Source organism: Rattus rattus, chromosome 1 (genome assembly GCF_011064425.1).
Source record: "Rattus rattus isolate New Zealand chromosome 1, Rrattus_CSIRO_v1, whole genome shotgun sequence".
NCBI classification, from domain to species: domain Eukaryota; kingdom Metazoa; phylum Chordata; class Mammalia; order Rodentia; family Muridae; genus Rattus; species Rattus rattus.
In genome coordinates, this window is record NC_046154.1 from 272516697 (window position 1) to 272533321 (window position 16625).

A 16625-nucleotide genomic window follows, 5' to 3' on the forward strand; every position below is an offset into this window, starting at 1 on the left:
AGCCACCATGTGGTTGCTGGGATTTGAACTCTGGACCTCTGGAAGAGCAGTCAGTGCTCTTAACCACTGAGCCATCTCTCCAGCCTGTTTTTAGTTTTTCAAGGTAGGGTTTCTCTGTGAAACCCCCTCTGTCTGGGAACTCGTTCTGTAAGCCAGGCTGGACTTGAACTCACAGAGATCCACCTACCTCTGCCTCCTGAGTTCTGGGATTATGGGATTAAGGGGTGCACCATTATGTCTAGTTTCTCCCAGGATATTTTAATCCTTGGTCGGGGGTGCACCAAAGCACTGATGCTCGTGCATTTATTTATTTATTTATTTATATATTTATTTATTGAGACAGAGTCTCACTCTGTCGCCCAGACTGGCCTCAAATTCACTGAGACCCTCTTGCCTCTGCTTCCCAAGTACTGGGATTAAAGACTCACAACACCATGCCTGCCCTGTTAGTTGCAGTTTATTTCAGTGCTGGAGACTGAAGCATAGTGGGGACTGTTTTCCTGAACAGACACAAGACAAGACGTAGGTGGGGGGACTAAGCTGAAGCCAGTCGAGGAAAGAAACTGGCTGGCACCGTCAGCTGCAAACGGGAAGAAAAGCTGGCCTCAGCTTCAGTCCTGTTCCCCACACGTCTGTACCCTTTACTCCCCTTTCTCCAGGCCAGACTCCCTGTCCCTGGGTGCCAGCCTCTGGGCCACTTCAGGGGCGGAGCTTGGCTGCACCCACGTGTGGTGGAGTTAAATACTCAGAGCCCACACCCGCCGGGGCAGAGAAGCAAGAAGCAGCACCATGGCTGGCAAGAAAGTCTGCATCGTAGGCTCCGGCAACTGGTAAGCGGTTCATGAAGGGCATGGGGGGAGGGAAGGTTTCTCCGAGGGCTGAGGGGCTCCCCAAAGGGAGGCTGGATGAGCAGGAAGCAGGCAGAAGGTGGGAAATGCGCTCAGGAGCCGGCCGGACTCCGGCTGCTGTCTCCAGTGCTTAGGCGGCGCACAGGACAGACTGTGCCCGGCCTCCCGGCTGTGCCTGCTGGGCAGCTGCACCTGCTCGCCAGAGGAAGGTGAGCTGAGTGCTGCCGCCTTCCCTGCCCGAGGAGCTGCCTGTGTAGTGTGGGAAGGCTAGCCCACTTCACCAGCAGCAAAGACTGGTTAGACAGAATCGTCTCTCTATTGCCAGTCGCGGTGGGAGGCAGGTTTACCATAGGCGACCAGGGTGGGAGCAAGGGGGCGGAGTGACATGAGAGGCGGGGAGGTAAAAAAAAAAAAAAAATCCAACAAACTTTTTGAGGTGCTACCCCCCTCCTCCCTCTCACCCTACTCTACTTTCCCATGCTTCCTCTCCTGCCAGGGGCTCAGCCATTGCCAAGATCGTGGGTAGTAATGCCAGCCAACTGGCACACTTTGATCCACGGGTGACCATGTGGGTGTTTGAGGAAGACATCGGGGGCAGAAAGTTAACTGAGATCATCAACACGCAACACGAGAATGTGAAATACCTGCCGGGGCACAAGCTGCCCCCTAATGTGGTAAGTTCCAACCGCTGTGAGAGGAGAGCGTGGCAAGAAAGGGGTGTCCCCCGCAGTCAACACTCAAAACTGACTTGGAGGTGCCTCCTCCTGAAAGGAGGGCAGGAAGCCACTTTAAATGCCAGCTGGTCTGGTGGCGCAGCAGGTGGACTGCCCTAGGCCTGGAGTACCCCCATGCAGCCCCTAAATTGTTCCTTTGGACTCTTTCTGGAATCTGAATGTATCACCCCTTAGAGGTGCTTAGGTGGGAAAGCGGGGTGTGGGGGAGCTGGTCTCCGTGGCAACCAAAGGCTGGTTCTCAGGCCCCTGGACTCGGGGTCCAACCTCTCGTGCCTGCTCTGAACTCTAATCTCGTTACTCATTCACTGGTTATTAGCACATTTGAAGGCTGATCGTTGGACTTTCGGTCTTTGGTCAAATCCATATGGTGCTCTCCTCACCTAGAAAGGGGGACTAGGGAATAGGCAGGGAGACCGGGGCTGCCGCTGCCAAGTAAAGGTCCCTAAGACACAGTGATGAAATCTTAGTTGGCCTCTTCCTCTTGCCAAGCCTAGGCTGCCTTTGGCCGTCTTCACTGACCCATGGCCAAGGGCTAAGAGTGTGGCTGTGTGGAGGCGTGTTCTAGGAAGGCTCAGTGACCCAGGAGAGCTGGGGACAGGAATACAAGTTATGATATTTCAGTTCAGTCTCAAACAGCCTCCCTCCCCTAACACTGGCTTGAAGATATTCCAAAAGGGGTCCGTCCCCCTTGGGACTAGGAGAGGTCTAACAGGCACATGACCTGCTCTCCCCACAGGTGGCTGTCCCAGATGTCGTCCAGGCTGCAACAGGTGCTGACATCCTGGTTTTTGTGGTACCCCATCAGTTCATTGGCAAGATCTGTGACCAGCTCAAGGGCCACTTGAAAGCCAATACTATTGGCATATCTCTTATTAAGGTACCAGGGACACCTTGGTGTGTTTGGGGATGAGGTGCTGCTAACTATTACGGGTTTTGGGGGTAGATAGAAGAGCACAGAAAAGAATATACAGGAAAGAGGCTGAGAACCCCGGAGATGGGAGGGATTGGCTTTGGAGAGAGTAAAGAAAGCAGCTGGGGCTAGAAGTGTGGCTTTAGTGGAAGTGTGGCATGCATGAGGTCCTGAGTTCAATACCTAGTACCAGAAAGTGGGGAGGAAGGAGGCAGAGAGTGTTGGGGAGAGAGAGAGAGAGAGAGAGAGAGAGAGAGAGAGAGAGAGAGAGTGGAGGTGCTGGGTCACTTGATGAAGATGAGATGGAGGTAGATGTCTTAGAAAGGAAGTGGCTTGGGATGTCTAGGGGGCTCCTTAGGGGCATAGATGCTTCTAAGAGGTAGGCTGGATAAGAGTGTGGGAGGGAGTCAATGGGATGGGTTGGCCACTGTTACCTGCTGTTCTCACAGCAAGTCAGGGCTAGATGGGATTGGGGCAGGATCTCTAGAGAGGGTACCAGATGGGTCTGAAGGACAGCTTACCTGAGCTCCACCCTCTGCCCTGCCCAGGGGATAGACGAGGGCCCCAATGGACTGAAACTCATCTCTGAAGTGATTGGGGAGAGCCTTGGCATCCCTATGAGTGTGCTGATGGGGGCCAACATTGCCAGTGAGGTGGCTGAAGAGAAGTTCTGTGAGACGACCATTGGTGAGACCCCTGTACACACCGCCCTAGCTGCTGCCCAAGCCCTTAGCTATCCGAGGGGAGGGGAGCCTGGGACATCAGGGGGTGGGGCTGTGAGTCTTGCTTTGGCTGGTGTGAGGGGCAGTTGGGTGGTTGCTTGTGCCATGCACCTATCGTCCCAGCTTCTCAGGAGACTGAAGCAGGAGGGTTTCTTTGAGCCCAGGGTCTGGGTCAGCCTAGGCAACACAGCAAGAGCCCAAGAGACCATCTTAAGGATCAAAATAAGAGGTTGTCCTCAAATTACCCCTTCTCTACTTTAGGCTGCAAGGACCCTGCTCAGGGACAGCTCCTGAAGGAGCTGATGCAAACACCCAACTTCCGCATCACCGTGGTACAAGAGGTGGACACAGTAGAGATCTGTGGGGCCTTGAAGGTGAGAGGATACAGCTTTGGAGCGAGGAGAAGCCTGCCAGAGGGCCCATCTTAGCTCTTCCGGGTGGCTGGAACCAACTCTTGTACTTGGGCAACGTCTCCATTGGTGCACACACAGAAAACCCGTAGAAGTAAGGCCAGGGCGTCCAGTTACTGACTTGTAACTGTTCAGCAGTGGGTCCTTCTTCCACCCCTTAGACCTCCTGTGAGATGGCCGTAGCCCTGAGTCCGTGTGATGGTCCCATGTGAAGAGATTCCAGGTTAATAGGACACAAGATGTTCAGTGTGTCCAAAGAATCGATGGCCAGAACTACGGTGGCCGGTGTCTTTAATCCCAGCACTGGGGAGGGGAAGGTGGATCTCTGTAACTTTGTGGCCGGTCAGGGACTACATAGTGAGATACTGTGATCCTCTAAAAAGGAGAGGAGGTGTGACTCTCACAGGGAATGTCAAGGATAAATATGAGATAGAAATTAAGAAAAAGCGCCAAGAGGCGGTGGTGATGTACTCCCCTTTAATCCCGGCTTAGAAGGTGGTGGTGTGCACCCCTTTAATCCCGGCACTTAGAAGGCAGAGGGAGGCAGATCTCTTCAGTTCCAGGTCAGCCAGGGCAGGGAGATGACTCTGTTGGTAAAGTGCTTGTCACACAAGCCTAAAGACTTGAGTTGATCCCCAGATGCCATGTTGAGGAGCTAGACTCAGTGGCACAGCAGTGAGGGAGCAGAGGCATGAGGTTCCTGCGGCCTGCTGGACAGACAGTCAAGCTCAACCAGTGAGCTCCAAGCTCGCTGAGAGATGCTATCTCAAAAAACAGGTTTTTCTGGGCATTGTAAATCGAGCCTTTAATCCCATTACTCAGGAGGCAGAGGCAGGTGGTTCTCTGTGAGTTTGAGGCCAGTCTGGTCTACACAGATTTCTAGGCCAGCTAAAGTAATATGGTGAGACCGTCTGGCAAATTAATAATAAGTAAATAATAATAATAGTGGAGAGTAATTGGGAAAAACCATGTCAGTCACTTCCACACACAGGCACACAGATATCTACGCACGCTCACACACACGCCCACGAGCATGCAATGCACATACATAGGCGTGTGCACAGGCACCCACACATGCACACGCATGCACACTGACATGGGTTTGGGAAGGCACACAGCACTTGGGGAAGGAGGAAGGGGAAGACTTAGTTTAAGAGGCCACGTCATTGTTCATTGATGGGTGTGTCAAGGCCGATACAGGCAGCACAAGGAGGTGCAGAAGGCTCCAAGTAGAGCCTCTGGAGAGGCATCTTTCTCACCCATGTCCTCTACTCCTCAAAGAATATAGTGGCTGTTGGGGCTGGCTTCTGTGACGGGCTTGGCTTCGGTGACAACACCAAGGCGGCGGTGATCCGGCTGGGGCTCATGGAGATGATCGCCTTCGCCAAGCTCTTCTGCAGTGGCTCTGTGTCCTCCGCCACCTTCCTGGAGAGCTGTGGGGTCGCTGACCTCATCACGACCTGCTACGGGGGGCGGAACCGCAAGGTGGCAGAGGCCTTCGCTCGCACCGGAAAGGTAGGCAGGGAGATGCCAAGGTGGAGGAGGGGTGATTTGTAGGGAGGTGGCGGGGCAGCCAGACCCTGTCTCAGAAGGCAGGGGCTGGAATGTGGCTCAGCGGTAGAGCACTCCTATGCAGAGTCCGCTTGAGACCCTGGGTTCAACCACAGGGAAGGAGAGATTGTTTGGAACGGTTCCACTTCTCCTCCACCCCCTCAAGACCCCACCTCCCACCCGACCTTCCTGCCCACGTAGCGCCCCCTCCCACTTCCCTTCTCGTGGCACCCTCTTCACACAGTCCATTGAGCAGCTGGAGAAAGAGATGCTGAACGGGCAGAAGCTACAGGGGCCCCAGACAGCCCGGGAGCTGCACAGCATCCTCCAACACAAGGGCCTCGTGGACAAGTGAGTGTTCGCCAAAGCCCTTGGGGGAGGAGTCCCAGGGTGGTTGCCGCCCCTCTCCACGTGTGTGCGATGGACAGAGAGCTTGGAGCGTCTGGGGTGCCGACTGTGTTCAGCCAGTTGACCCTCACTCTAGCGGTCTTTCCACTAGCTGCCTGGCCCCTTTGGCTCTTTCCTCCCTGTTCCCTGCCCGCCCTTGGACGTTGGAGTTCCAGGACAGGAAACCTCACCTGACTGTCCTACCTTTTTCTACATTCCCTTAAAATCACCATTTCTGTCCCCTACCCCTGTCCTGGGTGCTGAGGAGGACGGGCTCTGCTTCAGGGTCCTCCTTCCCAGGTAGCACAGGATCAAAAGAGCAGCTCATGGCTTTGGATGTAGAGACTAGCCACGCGGGGGAAGACAAGAAATAGTTGGCGTAGTACACCAGCACATAAACCACATCTTTGCTACCGTATCATACTGGACTCATTTTATAACCAATGACACTGAGGTCCGGAGAATTAAATGGGTTACTCATCAAAAACCAGAAAGGATTTAAAGCCCGTGTCAGACGGGCAAGTGCAGTATGCTAAGATGAGGGTGGATGGCGACCTGACCCTAAATTCCAGGGCTGGGAATTCAGAGTCCCGGTGGGTAGCAACTGAGAGCTGGCCTAGGGAAGTGGTGAGTTAGCTTTGAGTCTGGACCGAGGTGGGCATGGGTGTTGAGGGTGGACCGAGGGTAGGGACATGAGCTGAGGCTCTTTCTCTCTCTAGGTTTCCCTTGTTCACCGCGGTGTACAAAGTGTGCTATGAGGGCCAGCCAGTGGGTGAGTTCATCCGCTGCCTGCAGAACCACCCAGAACACATGTGAATTCAGCCAGAGCCCAAGACAGACAGCGCCTTTGCCCCAAGGGAGACAAGCAGAAGCGTGTGACACCACCGGTCTCCAGGACTTCCCATCCAGCAGAGTCCTTTCTGAAGGACCCTGGGGACAGGAGGCTGTGGGGCTCGGCCACATACCTGGAGATTGCTGTGGAACCTGCGGCCTCTCGCAGAACCACACCACGCTTCCTCGCCATCCTCTGGGAGGTGTGGAACCAAGCCCCAGTGCTGCCTGCTCTAGGGGTGCGGTTGGGGGAAGGGAAGGCGCCAAGTCAAGGGCTGCTGGTCACTGCCTCACACACACTGGGAATCTGTCCCGTTAAGTGACTGAAGAAGTACTTTAGCCACAGGAAAGATGAGGCAAGGGCTGCCAAGGGAAGGGTCTGGACGCCTGAGCTGACACAGACCCCAGAGACCCTTTTGGCCGACCTCTGCTAGGCCCCACGCAGCATCAATGATCTCACTGTTTGCTAACAAAATACAAAGCTCTCAAACAACTCCCTTCTAACTTCTCCTAGCAACATTTGCCACCTCAGAAGCCTCTGCTTCCCCTTCCTCCAGGCTACTCTGGCACAAGAGAGCTCCACACTGGCATTTCTGGCCCCGGGGCCTCCATTCTTCCCAGAGACTTCCTGGTCCCTAGAGCTTTGCCAGGGCCTCCCCACCCTGTGTGACCTTTCCGAGCTCTCCCTTGCTGCACCCAGCTGCCAGCACCCTCTTTGGGGAGCAGGAACTCAATCTGCTGACAGAGCTACACTTCTTCATAGCAGGCTCAGATGGCTCAGGCTCCCCTGACCTTCTGATTTGTCCACCTCCCTAGTCAGGAGCTCTGGCTGTGAGAAGCGCCAGCCAGCCCCTCCAACTGCTGACGCCTTTAAAAAAAAGGCATCCGAACCCCATACCTTTCTTCTCAGGGTTGTCCCCAGGAGGCCACTTTCCTCTGAAGTCATCACCGACTTCATGTCTAACAGAATGTAGGATTCATAGCTTATCTTCCACAGCTCCTTCATCCCGTATTCTTGACTCTACCCTTTCCTCTTGCCCAAGCCAGTGTGTCTTTCCGCTGTTTTCAAACAGCCAGAGCGCTACCAAGTATCTGTATAGGCTTGGAGCCAAGGAGCAGCTCAAGGTTCAACAATGGTTGGTGGGCCTTGAAAGGCCAAAGCCAGCTGCCCTTGGGACAAGGTCCTCATGAGACCATAAGCACAGCACACATCAGGAGCTGGGGAACTCGAGGGAAGAAACAATTGAAAAGAGCCTGCCCTGGGGTGAGGGAAAGCAGCAGGGGGATGGGAGTATGCCTTGTACTGGCCCCTTTCCAAGGTTGGGTGGCAGCAGGAGAATGTCACAGATCAGCAGCCTGGAGCCCTAGCTATAAATAGTCTCCGGGAGCCGAGAGGTTTCTCCCTCCACCAGGGGTCTCCATTTCGCGTGTGGCAGCAACTGGCACACGGTGTCTCTGGCCAGCTTGCTATTAAACTAACACATCGGAGTGCCAGGCCCCTCTCCACTCCTAGCCTTTAAGAATTCAGTCTTATCAATGAAGGTCAGAGCCACTGGGAAAGGTGAAGTGGGGGAGCTCTGTCATCGATCCCAACTGGGCCGGAACCCTCCCACGCATGACTCAATTCAGAGCTGTTTCCCAGGAGGCTGGGGCGGGATGCAGACAGATTCCAACACCTTAACCTATGTTTGCTCAGTCAACTGTGAATCTGAGGCCTTCTGTCAGGCCACTTGTCTACCCAATAAAGTGTGTTTTTTCCAGAAACTGGAAGAGTTGTAGTTTATGTGGCAGCACGTGGGGTCATGTATCACTGCATGCATGTTTTACTCAATGTAAGACAAGAAGTGGAAAAAAAGATCATCCCTATTTAATAGCAGCCACAACTCGGGCATCAATCAGCATTGGCGTCCAATTTGCTCCCTCCTTTTCTCCCTCTCCCCTCTTGTGCCTCGTATCCCCTCCTCCACCCAAGCTGTCAGCCAGTCTTCTCAGCGTTTCTTAGAGGCTCTGTCACATCGCTTGCCTACGAGGAGGTCGCGCACAAGACAGAAACATTAGCGAGTCAAACACGCCCCCCCCTTCCCCACCTCAACCCCCATTCTGTGGCCTCACTTGTTAGTGCTGGTCCAGTCCCTACCTGAAGTCGGCCACCTCCAGATCACCCTGTAAAGGGCCACTTCAGGCGCTAGGGGGCGCGCGGCCCAAAGCTGGAGGATCCCGAGGATCTACCTAGCTACAGTTTACGCAACTGATCGTAGACTGTGGATTGGCTGATTTTGAGCTAAAAATCTTCCGGTTTTCCAAGGAGCGCATTTGCTGGAGCAGAACCACAACCCCCAGAATTCAATGGGCCTTTCCGAGAGGAAGACTAGACTGAGCGTGCGTAAGAGGGAGGCGGAAATCGGAAGTTCAAGGCTGGCTCTCGCCTTAGTGGGCGAGTTTTCGCAGGGGGTCACCAGTGTCTGAGGCGCACCGTGTTGGTGTCTGCCTTTCTCTGCTGCGGTCGCGCGACTCTGACTGAGCAGGAATCGCTCTGACGAGGCCGAGCTGCAGTCTGCAGGTAGGCCGCGGGCCGGGCGGCCAGACTCCCCTGTTTCCCCCTCTCCCTCGCCCGCTCAGCAGCTCTGCGCACCGCACCGCGCACCTCCGCTCCGTGCTCCGCCCCTCTGCTCCGCGCCCCTCCGTTCCCCTGTCCACCGCACTGCACTCCCCTGCTCCGCGCATCACGCGCCTGTGCCCTTGAGAGCGCGCGGTTCCGGGACCGTGCGCTGTGCTAGCTCCTGCCGGGTCCCAGGCTTCATGACCTTGACCTCCCTTCTAAATAAGACCGACCCAACCCCACAGCCTTCCGCCAGCTCCTCACGGTCCCTTACAGCCGCTTCTCTGCGGTCCTCGCCACCTTCTGTGATCTAACAGGGTATGGGGTTCATAGCTTACCTTTATAGGCTCCGTTAGTCAGAAGTTGTGACAGCAGCTCAGCTCGGGTGACTTATTAGGGCTGTGTGTGTGTGTGTGTGTGTGTGTGTGTGTGTGTGTGTGTGTGTGTGTGTGTTTGATTCACTGGGCATTGTTCAGATCGAACCCAGTCTATCACGAGGGGCTCAGAATTTTCCAGAAGCGTGAGCCTTGAGCTTCTCTCAACATTTAGAGGGCAGAAAATCGAAGAGTCATATAAACTCTTGCAAACCATACCCTGTGGCATTTATCGTGATTATTCCCATGTTTTTCTGAAACCCGCAGTCCATTCCTAACAGTTTTTGTGAAGGATGCCCGGCAGATGAAAACTTGCCAATCTCAAGAGTTCCATTTATTTCCAGAGTTGATCCTTGTACCTGGGCTTCTAATTTCAGGATTTTATTGTTGCTGTTGTTTACATGTTTGCCTTTTGAGGCTATCCTGGATGTGCTTCTGTTTGTTTCACTATTCCCCCCCACACACACCCCACCCCTTTTTTGGATAGGGTCTCATGTAGCTCATACTGGCTTGAGATTTATTAAATAGCTTAGGACGATTTTGAATTTAGGATGCAGAATCCTGAGTGCTGGGATTTCCAGCATATGCTCCGTTTAATGCAGTTCTGGGGTTTGTGCCTGCCACACTAACATCCCACTTTAAATCATACTCAGATCTTCTCCATCAGTGAACAAGAGGAACTAAACTTTCACCGGGGTGAAGTGACCCCACACTCTGCAGGGGGGACATTACACGCACACACACCCCCGCCACACACAAACACACATCCTCAAGTCTATCTTCAGGTCCTGATATGAAGGTAGAATTTGACTACCGTAATCAGCAGTCTTATTAAATAAAATATGATTCTGAGGCTGGTGGGATGGCTCAGCAGTTAAGAGCACTAGCTGTTCTTCCAGAGGACCCGGGTTTGATTCCCAGCACAGTCTGAGTGGGCTGGTCACCTTTTAAGCACAAATAAGGAGAGCCCGTGTCAGCTCTGATGGCGTCGTATGCACCCGTTTCCTGCCTTCTGCACCTCAGGTGTAGTCATTTTGAGTCAGAGCTCTGAAACCGCCATGCTTAACCCTTGTAAGAGCAGCCACAGGGGTCACCAGCATAGGGTGCATCGATGAGGTGAAGGTGAGAATAAGGAAGGGGTCTCTGGAGAGGTGGGGCCTGTCCTGCAGACCAACTCCGACCTGTCTTTGTAGGGAAGACATGCCGTCTGCCAAGCAGCTGGCCGACATTGGCTACAAGACCTTCTCTGCCTCGATGATGCTCCTCACTGTGTACGGGGGCTACCTCTGCAGCGTACGAGCCTACCATTACCTCCAGCTGCGCAGTGCCAGGCGCCAGGCCGCGGAAGAGCAGAAGACCTCAGGAGTCCTGGAGAGCTCGGCTCTTCCTTTGGCGCAGCCGACGCGTGAGGCATGAGGCATGAAACGGGAAAAGACCTCCCGGAATGCCATCCCTGGCGAGAACTAGGCCACGATGCCTTTCAAACCTGCCGTGGTTTCTGTGGTACTGCTGGCTTGTGCCATTTTGATGATTTATGGAGGCCATCAGAGTAAATGGGAACGTGAGGGTGAGGTTCAATACAGAGATTAAATATTTTGCTTTGTTTGTGTTTAGTGTTTCTATGTACCCAAAGAGTGTATGGATCATAGAGGTGGGGACCTTGAGTTCTCTAAAGCCTGGTCTCTGTTTTATTTTGTTTGTTCAAGACAGGGTCTCTTTATGTGGCCCTAGCTGTCCTGGGAATCTATAAAAGAGACTAGGCTAGCTTGAACTAAGAGAGATTCTCTTGCCTCTGCCTCCCAAGTGTTGGAATTAAAGGCCTGCGCCATCATGTCTAGTAATACCTTTCTTGTTGCTGTGAAGACACCAGGACACCTCTGAAGTCACCTCGGAGAAGGGTTTATTTGGGGTATATAGTCTCAGAGGGGTCCACGACCACCATGGTAGGGAGCGTGGCAGCAGGCCGGCAGCCATGGCCCTGGAGAAGCTGAGGACTTACATCTGGTTCATAGGCATAAGGCAAGAGCTATCTGGGAATGGCTGGTTTTTGAAACCTCAAAACCATCCCCCTGGGGACACACCCCTTCAGACAAGGTCACACTCCCAATTCTTCCCAAACTGTTCTACCATTTGGAGACCAAATATCAAATTGATGAGCCTATGCGGGCCATTCTGGGGTTTCTGGGCCTTAGCGTTCATCACCGTGAATCTAGACACCGAGTTTTAGCAGTAGTACCAGGGCGTAGGATCATAGGGGAAATCTGCTTTTGCGTATTTGCCTAACATTTTTGGTCATTTTGCATACTGTACATAAGCATGCACTCTACTGCTGAGACACACCTCCAGCCTCTGTCCTAGCATTTATGTTACACAAGACCCTTGAAAACTCCCTGTGCAAGGGACCATGTCTGACGGACTAGTAAGTCTAAGGAATGGGGTGCTCTGGTCAGCACGGCCATTCATGTACCTCTGGCTCAGCGAAGACAGATGTGGAAGGGGGCAGCTCACAAAGGAAGGGTTGCTAGCTATCGTGTAGTAAGACAGTTCATTTGAAGCCAGCAGCGGAAGGGTGGATTTTGAACCCTGCTGCTTAGAGTGTAGTGAGTCTGCACGTAGCTCTAACAGAGACGGACAGATGATTCAGAAGGTGGCTCAGTGGGAGCTGATCGCCAAACGACCTGAATTTGATCCTGGACACCTGCATGATGGACAGAGCACAGTCTGTGTGACCCCACCAAATAAATGTTAAAAAAAAAAAATATATTCAAGTAAAGCCTCAGCCATACTTAGTTTTTCTGAGTCCGAGTCTCTTGCTTCGACCTTGCAGTGACCCTTCTGCCTCTGCTCCTTGGGAGTGGAGAGTACAGTTGCATTTTTATGAGTTTCTACATTACAAACCCATACCTAACAAAGACGTGAGAGCACTTGGCTCTGGCAGAGGACCCAGGTTCACTTCCCAGCACCCACTGGCGATAATGAACCATCGGTGATCCAGACTTAAAAGATAGGACTCCCTCTTCTGGCCATCATGAGCACTGCACGCACATGGTGTGGATATACATGCAGGAAAAACACCCGTACAAATAAAAATCTTCTTAAAAAGTTTAATTAGCTGGGCAGAGCTAGCACACACCCTTATTCATAGTACTAAGGAGGCAGAGGCAGAGGCAGACGTTCTGAGTTCAAGACCAGCCTGGACTACAGAGTGAGTTCCAGGGCAGCCAGGGCTACACAGAAACCTTGTCCCTAGAAACAAAACTACTTTTTAAAAAGATTTGTTTAATGTATGAGTGCCCTATCTGCATGTACACCCACATGCAGGAAGAAGGCATCGGATCTCATTATAGATGGCTGTAGCCGCTAGGAATTGAACTCAGGACCTCTGGAAGAGCAGTCAGTGCTCTTAAATCACTGAGCCATCTCACCAGCCCAACCTTTTCTTCTTTTTAAAGTTTTTTTTTTTTTTTTTTTTAATTTGATGTCAATTGGTTTATGGGTCTATACATTGCAGTGCCCAGCCCATTGGAGAGAAGCAGGTAAAACCAGTTAGAGGACAAACATACAGTTTGTTCATTTCTGAATCGTGACACTTGGCAGGTGTGATGGATGGCACCTGTCTTTAGTTCCAGCACTAAAGGAGGCAAAGGGGCGGGGGTGTGTGGTCTCTGAGAGTTCCAGGCCAGCCTGGAACAACCCTGTCTCAAAAGCAAAAAAACAGATAACAGAGTGAAGTAGGGCTGTCTACTAGAAGCAGCAGGAAGTAGTATTCAAACACCAACTGGCTGCTCTCAGACTGGCCATCCCAAAGAATGAAAGATCTAGGCTTTTCAATATATATATATATATAGATAGATAGAGGCTGCTCTCAGACTGGCCATCCCAAAGAATGAAAGATCTAGGCTTTTCAATATATATATATATATATATATATATATATATATATATATATATATATATATACAGATTAAAGTATGTCCATGTTTCTATCTCTATGAAAGATGTGATGAAATTTTAGAAAAGACTGTGTAATGTGACATAGAAGATATTTAATTTCTTTTTTTTTTTGGAGCCCCCTACCCCCGATATTTAATTTCTAACTTAGAAAAATATGTCAAATGTCAGCAAGATGGCTCAGTGGGTATAAGTGTTTGCCTCTACCAAGATGACAACCTAAGTTTGATTCCTGGGACTCATATGGTGGAAAGAGAGAACCAGCTCTTGAAAGTCATTCTCTGGTTGCCACACATGGAGGTGCACGCTTTTAATCTCAGCTCTCAGGAGGCAGAGGCAGGCAGGTTTCCCATGTAGAACAGAGTCCCAGTGCTACACAGAGGCCCTAAGTCAAACAAAAGTATCCTGAAAATATATGTGAAAAATAAACCAGCAGATGGAATATTTAAAAATATATTTACCCTGGGTCAGCATCAAAAACATCTTTAATTTCGGTATTACTTTTGTCAAGATTTAAAGTGTAGGTGAGGGGCTGGAGAGATGGCTCAGTGGTTAAGAGCACTGACTGCTCTTCCAGTAACCACATGGTGGCTCACAACCATCTGTAATGGGATCTGATGCCCTCTTCTGGTGTGTCTGAAGACAGCGACAGTGCACTCATAGACATAAGATAAAATAAAAATTTGAAGTGTAGGTGAGTGTGACCATGGTGTTCGAGCCTTTAACCCCAGCACTTGAAGCAGAAGCAGGCAGGTCTCTGAATTTGAAGCCACTCTAGTCTACGTAGAGAGTTCCAGGGAAGCCATGACTAAGTGAGACTGTGTCTCAAACTACGAGGTTTTTGATTTTGTTTTCCTAATAAAAATGACAGTCACTGGCATAGTAGCACTTACCTCTAATCCCAGAATTTAGGATGCAGAAGTTAGGATTGAGTTTGAGGCCAGCCTGGTCTACAGTGGAAGTTTCAGGCTAGCCAAAGCTACATGCCGAGACCCTGGCTCAAAATAAGTAAAAAATTAGGGACTGGATAAATGACTCAGCAGTTTAAGAGCACTGGCTGCTCTTGCAGATGACCTGGTTTCAATCCTAGCACCATGGCCACTGAGCTATCTCTCTAGCACCTTAAATGAAGCTTAAAATAATGGGAAAAAAAAACAAACCCAGAAATAGAATCCTGTAGAGAAGAAAAGGAATGGAATTATGTAGGAGTGTAGGCAAGTTCTAGCTTAATGCATTCTCAGATATACTGAGACAAGCATCCAGAAACAGACAAGCTTCCAAGAAAGAAACATAAAAGCCAGAATTGGAAACTGAGAAAGATGACTTAACATGGCTCCTGGGGGGTGGGTGGGGAGGAGGCCTTTGGTTTGAATTCAATAGACAATGGGGGGCTGAAGAGATGGCTCAGTGGTTAGAAGCACTGGCTGCTCTTCTAGAGAACCTGGGTTTGGTTCCCAGCACCCACATGGAGGCTTACAACTGTCTGTAACTCCAGTTCCAGGGGATCTGACATCACATTCTGTCATGTACAGAATATACAACATGCTCGCAGGCAAAACATACATACATACATACATACATACATACATACATACAAAAAAGATACTGATCTCAGATTATCTGGTCTTCGCCACCAGCAGACTCTGAACGCTCAGAGGAGAGGGTAAAGGTGCCAGCTGCTCATGCCTGGTGCCCTGAGTTCAATCCTCAGGCCCCACATGAACGTGGGAGGCCACAGTGGACTCCACAAAGTTGCCCTTCGAGGTCTGCATGTCATGTTTATGTGTGCACACACACGGTAATGATAAATACCCGGACCTAGAATATGTAACGCGTCCTTTCCTGAGTTAAAACTGATAACTCAGGCTGCTGGGGTGGTTCAACAGGAATAAACTCGCTGTGCATACCCGATGACTCGCATCCGAGCTCTCGAGCCCATGGTGGAAGGAAGGAACCGAGTCCTAGAAGTCGTCCTGATTTCTACACTGATTTGTACATTCACTTGTACATACAATAAGTAAACAGCTTTAAAAGACAGTCCAGTAACAGGGAAAGGGCTGGGGCCAGGGAAGAAAGGCGGTTCTAACAGGCTCGTGTTTGAGTCCATGGTACTTGGCTCTGCTGTTCAGAGCCATCATGGAAGGGAACATGGGGTACAGCGATGATTCTGTTATCACAGTAGCCAGGAAACAAGGATGAAAGGGAGGGACAAAATACACCCTTCAAAGGCACACACCCAGTCCAGCCCCTGTTCTCAGCACACACACACCCGACCCAAATTATAAAGTTAAAAAACACAGTTCTGTGTCTGCTGTAGACGTCTTACTATGAACCCCTGGATGCACTGGCCCCAGACTCAGGGCTTTGCCCGCCTCTACCTTCTGAGTGCTGGAGCAAAGATGTAGGCCACTGCATCTGGCTTTCAGAAGTCTTGAGTTCCTTTATGGATGGATGAGAGGAATCCCTTTCTAAGCAGTCAAAGAACCAAACCCAGCTTCTTGAGCATGCCGTTACCGTGTGGTAGGAGCTACACCTTAGCTACTGTTTTTGGTTGTTGGACTACTTGGTTGCATCTACTGTGAGATTACAACTTCCATGCCAGTCAATCCAGACCGCAATTAAACAAGTTCCTGAAGGTAAGAGTTATGTATCCTTGACTTTCAAAAGCACTGTCACTTGTGTTTCACACTGATAGTCAACATGGCTGGTTGAAGAACTAAAGACTGTCTTAGCCTTTCTGATTAGCTCTGACAAAATGACTATGTAGAATTTCATTTCTCCATACCCAGTCTTGTCTTTATTATTTTTAACTCTGTGTGTGTGTGTGTGTGTGTGTGTGTGTGTGTGTGTGTGTACATATGCACATGTACCCAGAAGTGTCAGATACTGGAGCTGGAATTAGATGTTTGTGGGCTCCTGTAGGGGCTGGGAAGAGACTCGATGGGTCCTCTGAAGGAGTAGTGCATCTGTCCAGTTCTGCTCCATTTCCTTAATTATGACAACGTCTCTGTAACTCAGGCTGACCCCGAACTCATGTTTCAGCCTCTCCAGTGTTTGGGTTACAGGCATTAAATCACACACAACTTTCAACTTTTACTTCACCGCCACACTAACACCTCCACGCGCACACCCTCTAGAAATGTTTTTGTAATCTAAATGATCACTAAGCAGAAAATCGCTCTGGAATATAGTTACCACATGAGAAAAATAAGAACTACATAGACATGGTGGGCTCATTTACAACATGTTCAAACATGATGTAGTAAGTTCTGTGATGACAGATGAGAGAACAGGCACCCTGACAAACC

The 16625-nt window shown here is 50.9% G+C and overlaps 2 protein-coding genes across 2 annotated transcripts; both read left to right on the forward strand.

The window, feature by feature from the left end:
* Nucleotides 1-664: 664 nt before the first annotated feature.
* Gpd1 (glycerol-3-phosphate dehydrogenase 1) lies at nucleotides 665-8160 on the forward strand. Its single transcript, XM_032886459.1, has 8 exons — nucleotides 665-830; nucleotides 1345-1522; nucleotides 2319-2459; nucleotides 3041-3179; nucleotides 3476-3588; nucleotides 4906-5139; nucleotides 5420-5526; nucleotides 6282-8160. Exons 1-8 carry the CDS (start codon nucleotides 790-792, stop codon nucleotides 6376-6378), a joined length of 1050 nt encoding a protein of 349 aa, XP_032742350.1. The 5' UTR covers nucleotides 665-789; the 3' UTR covers nucleotides 6379-8160.
* Nucleotides 8161-10520: 2360 nt separating this feature from the next.
* LOC116885229 (cytochrome c oxidase assembly protein COX14) lies at nucleotides 10521-10975 on the forward strand. Its single transcript, XM_032886470.1, has one exon. The coding sequence runs from the start codon at nucleotides 10567-10569 to the stop codon at nucleotides 10780-10782; it is 216 nt and encodes a 71-aa protein (XP_032742361.1). The 5' UTR covers nucleotides 10521-10566; the 3' UTR covers nucleotides 10783-10975.
* Nucleotides 10976-16625: the final 5650 nt, after the last annotated feature.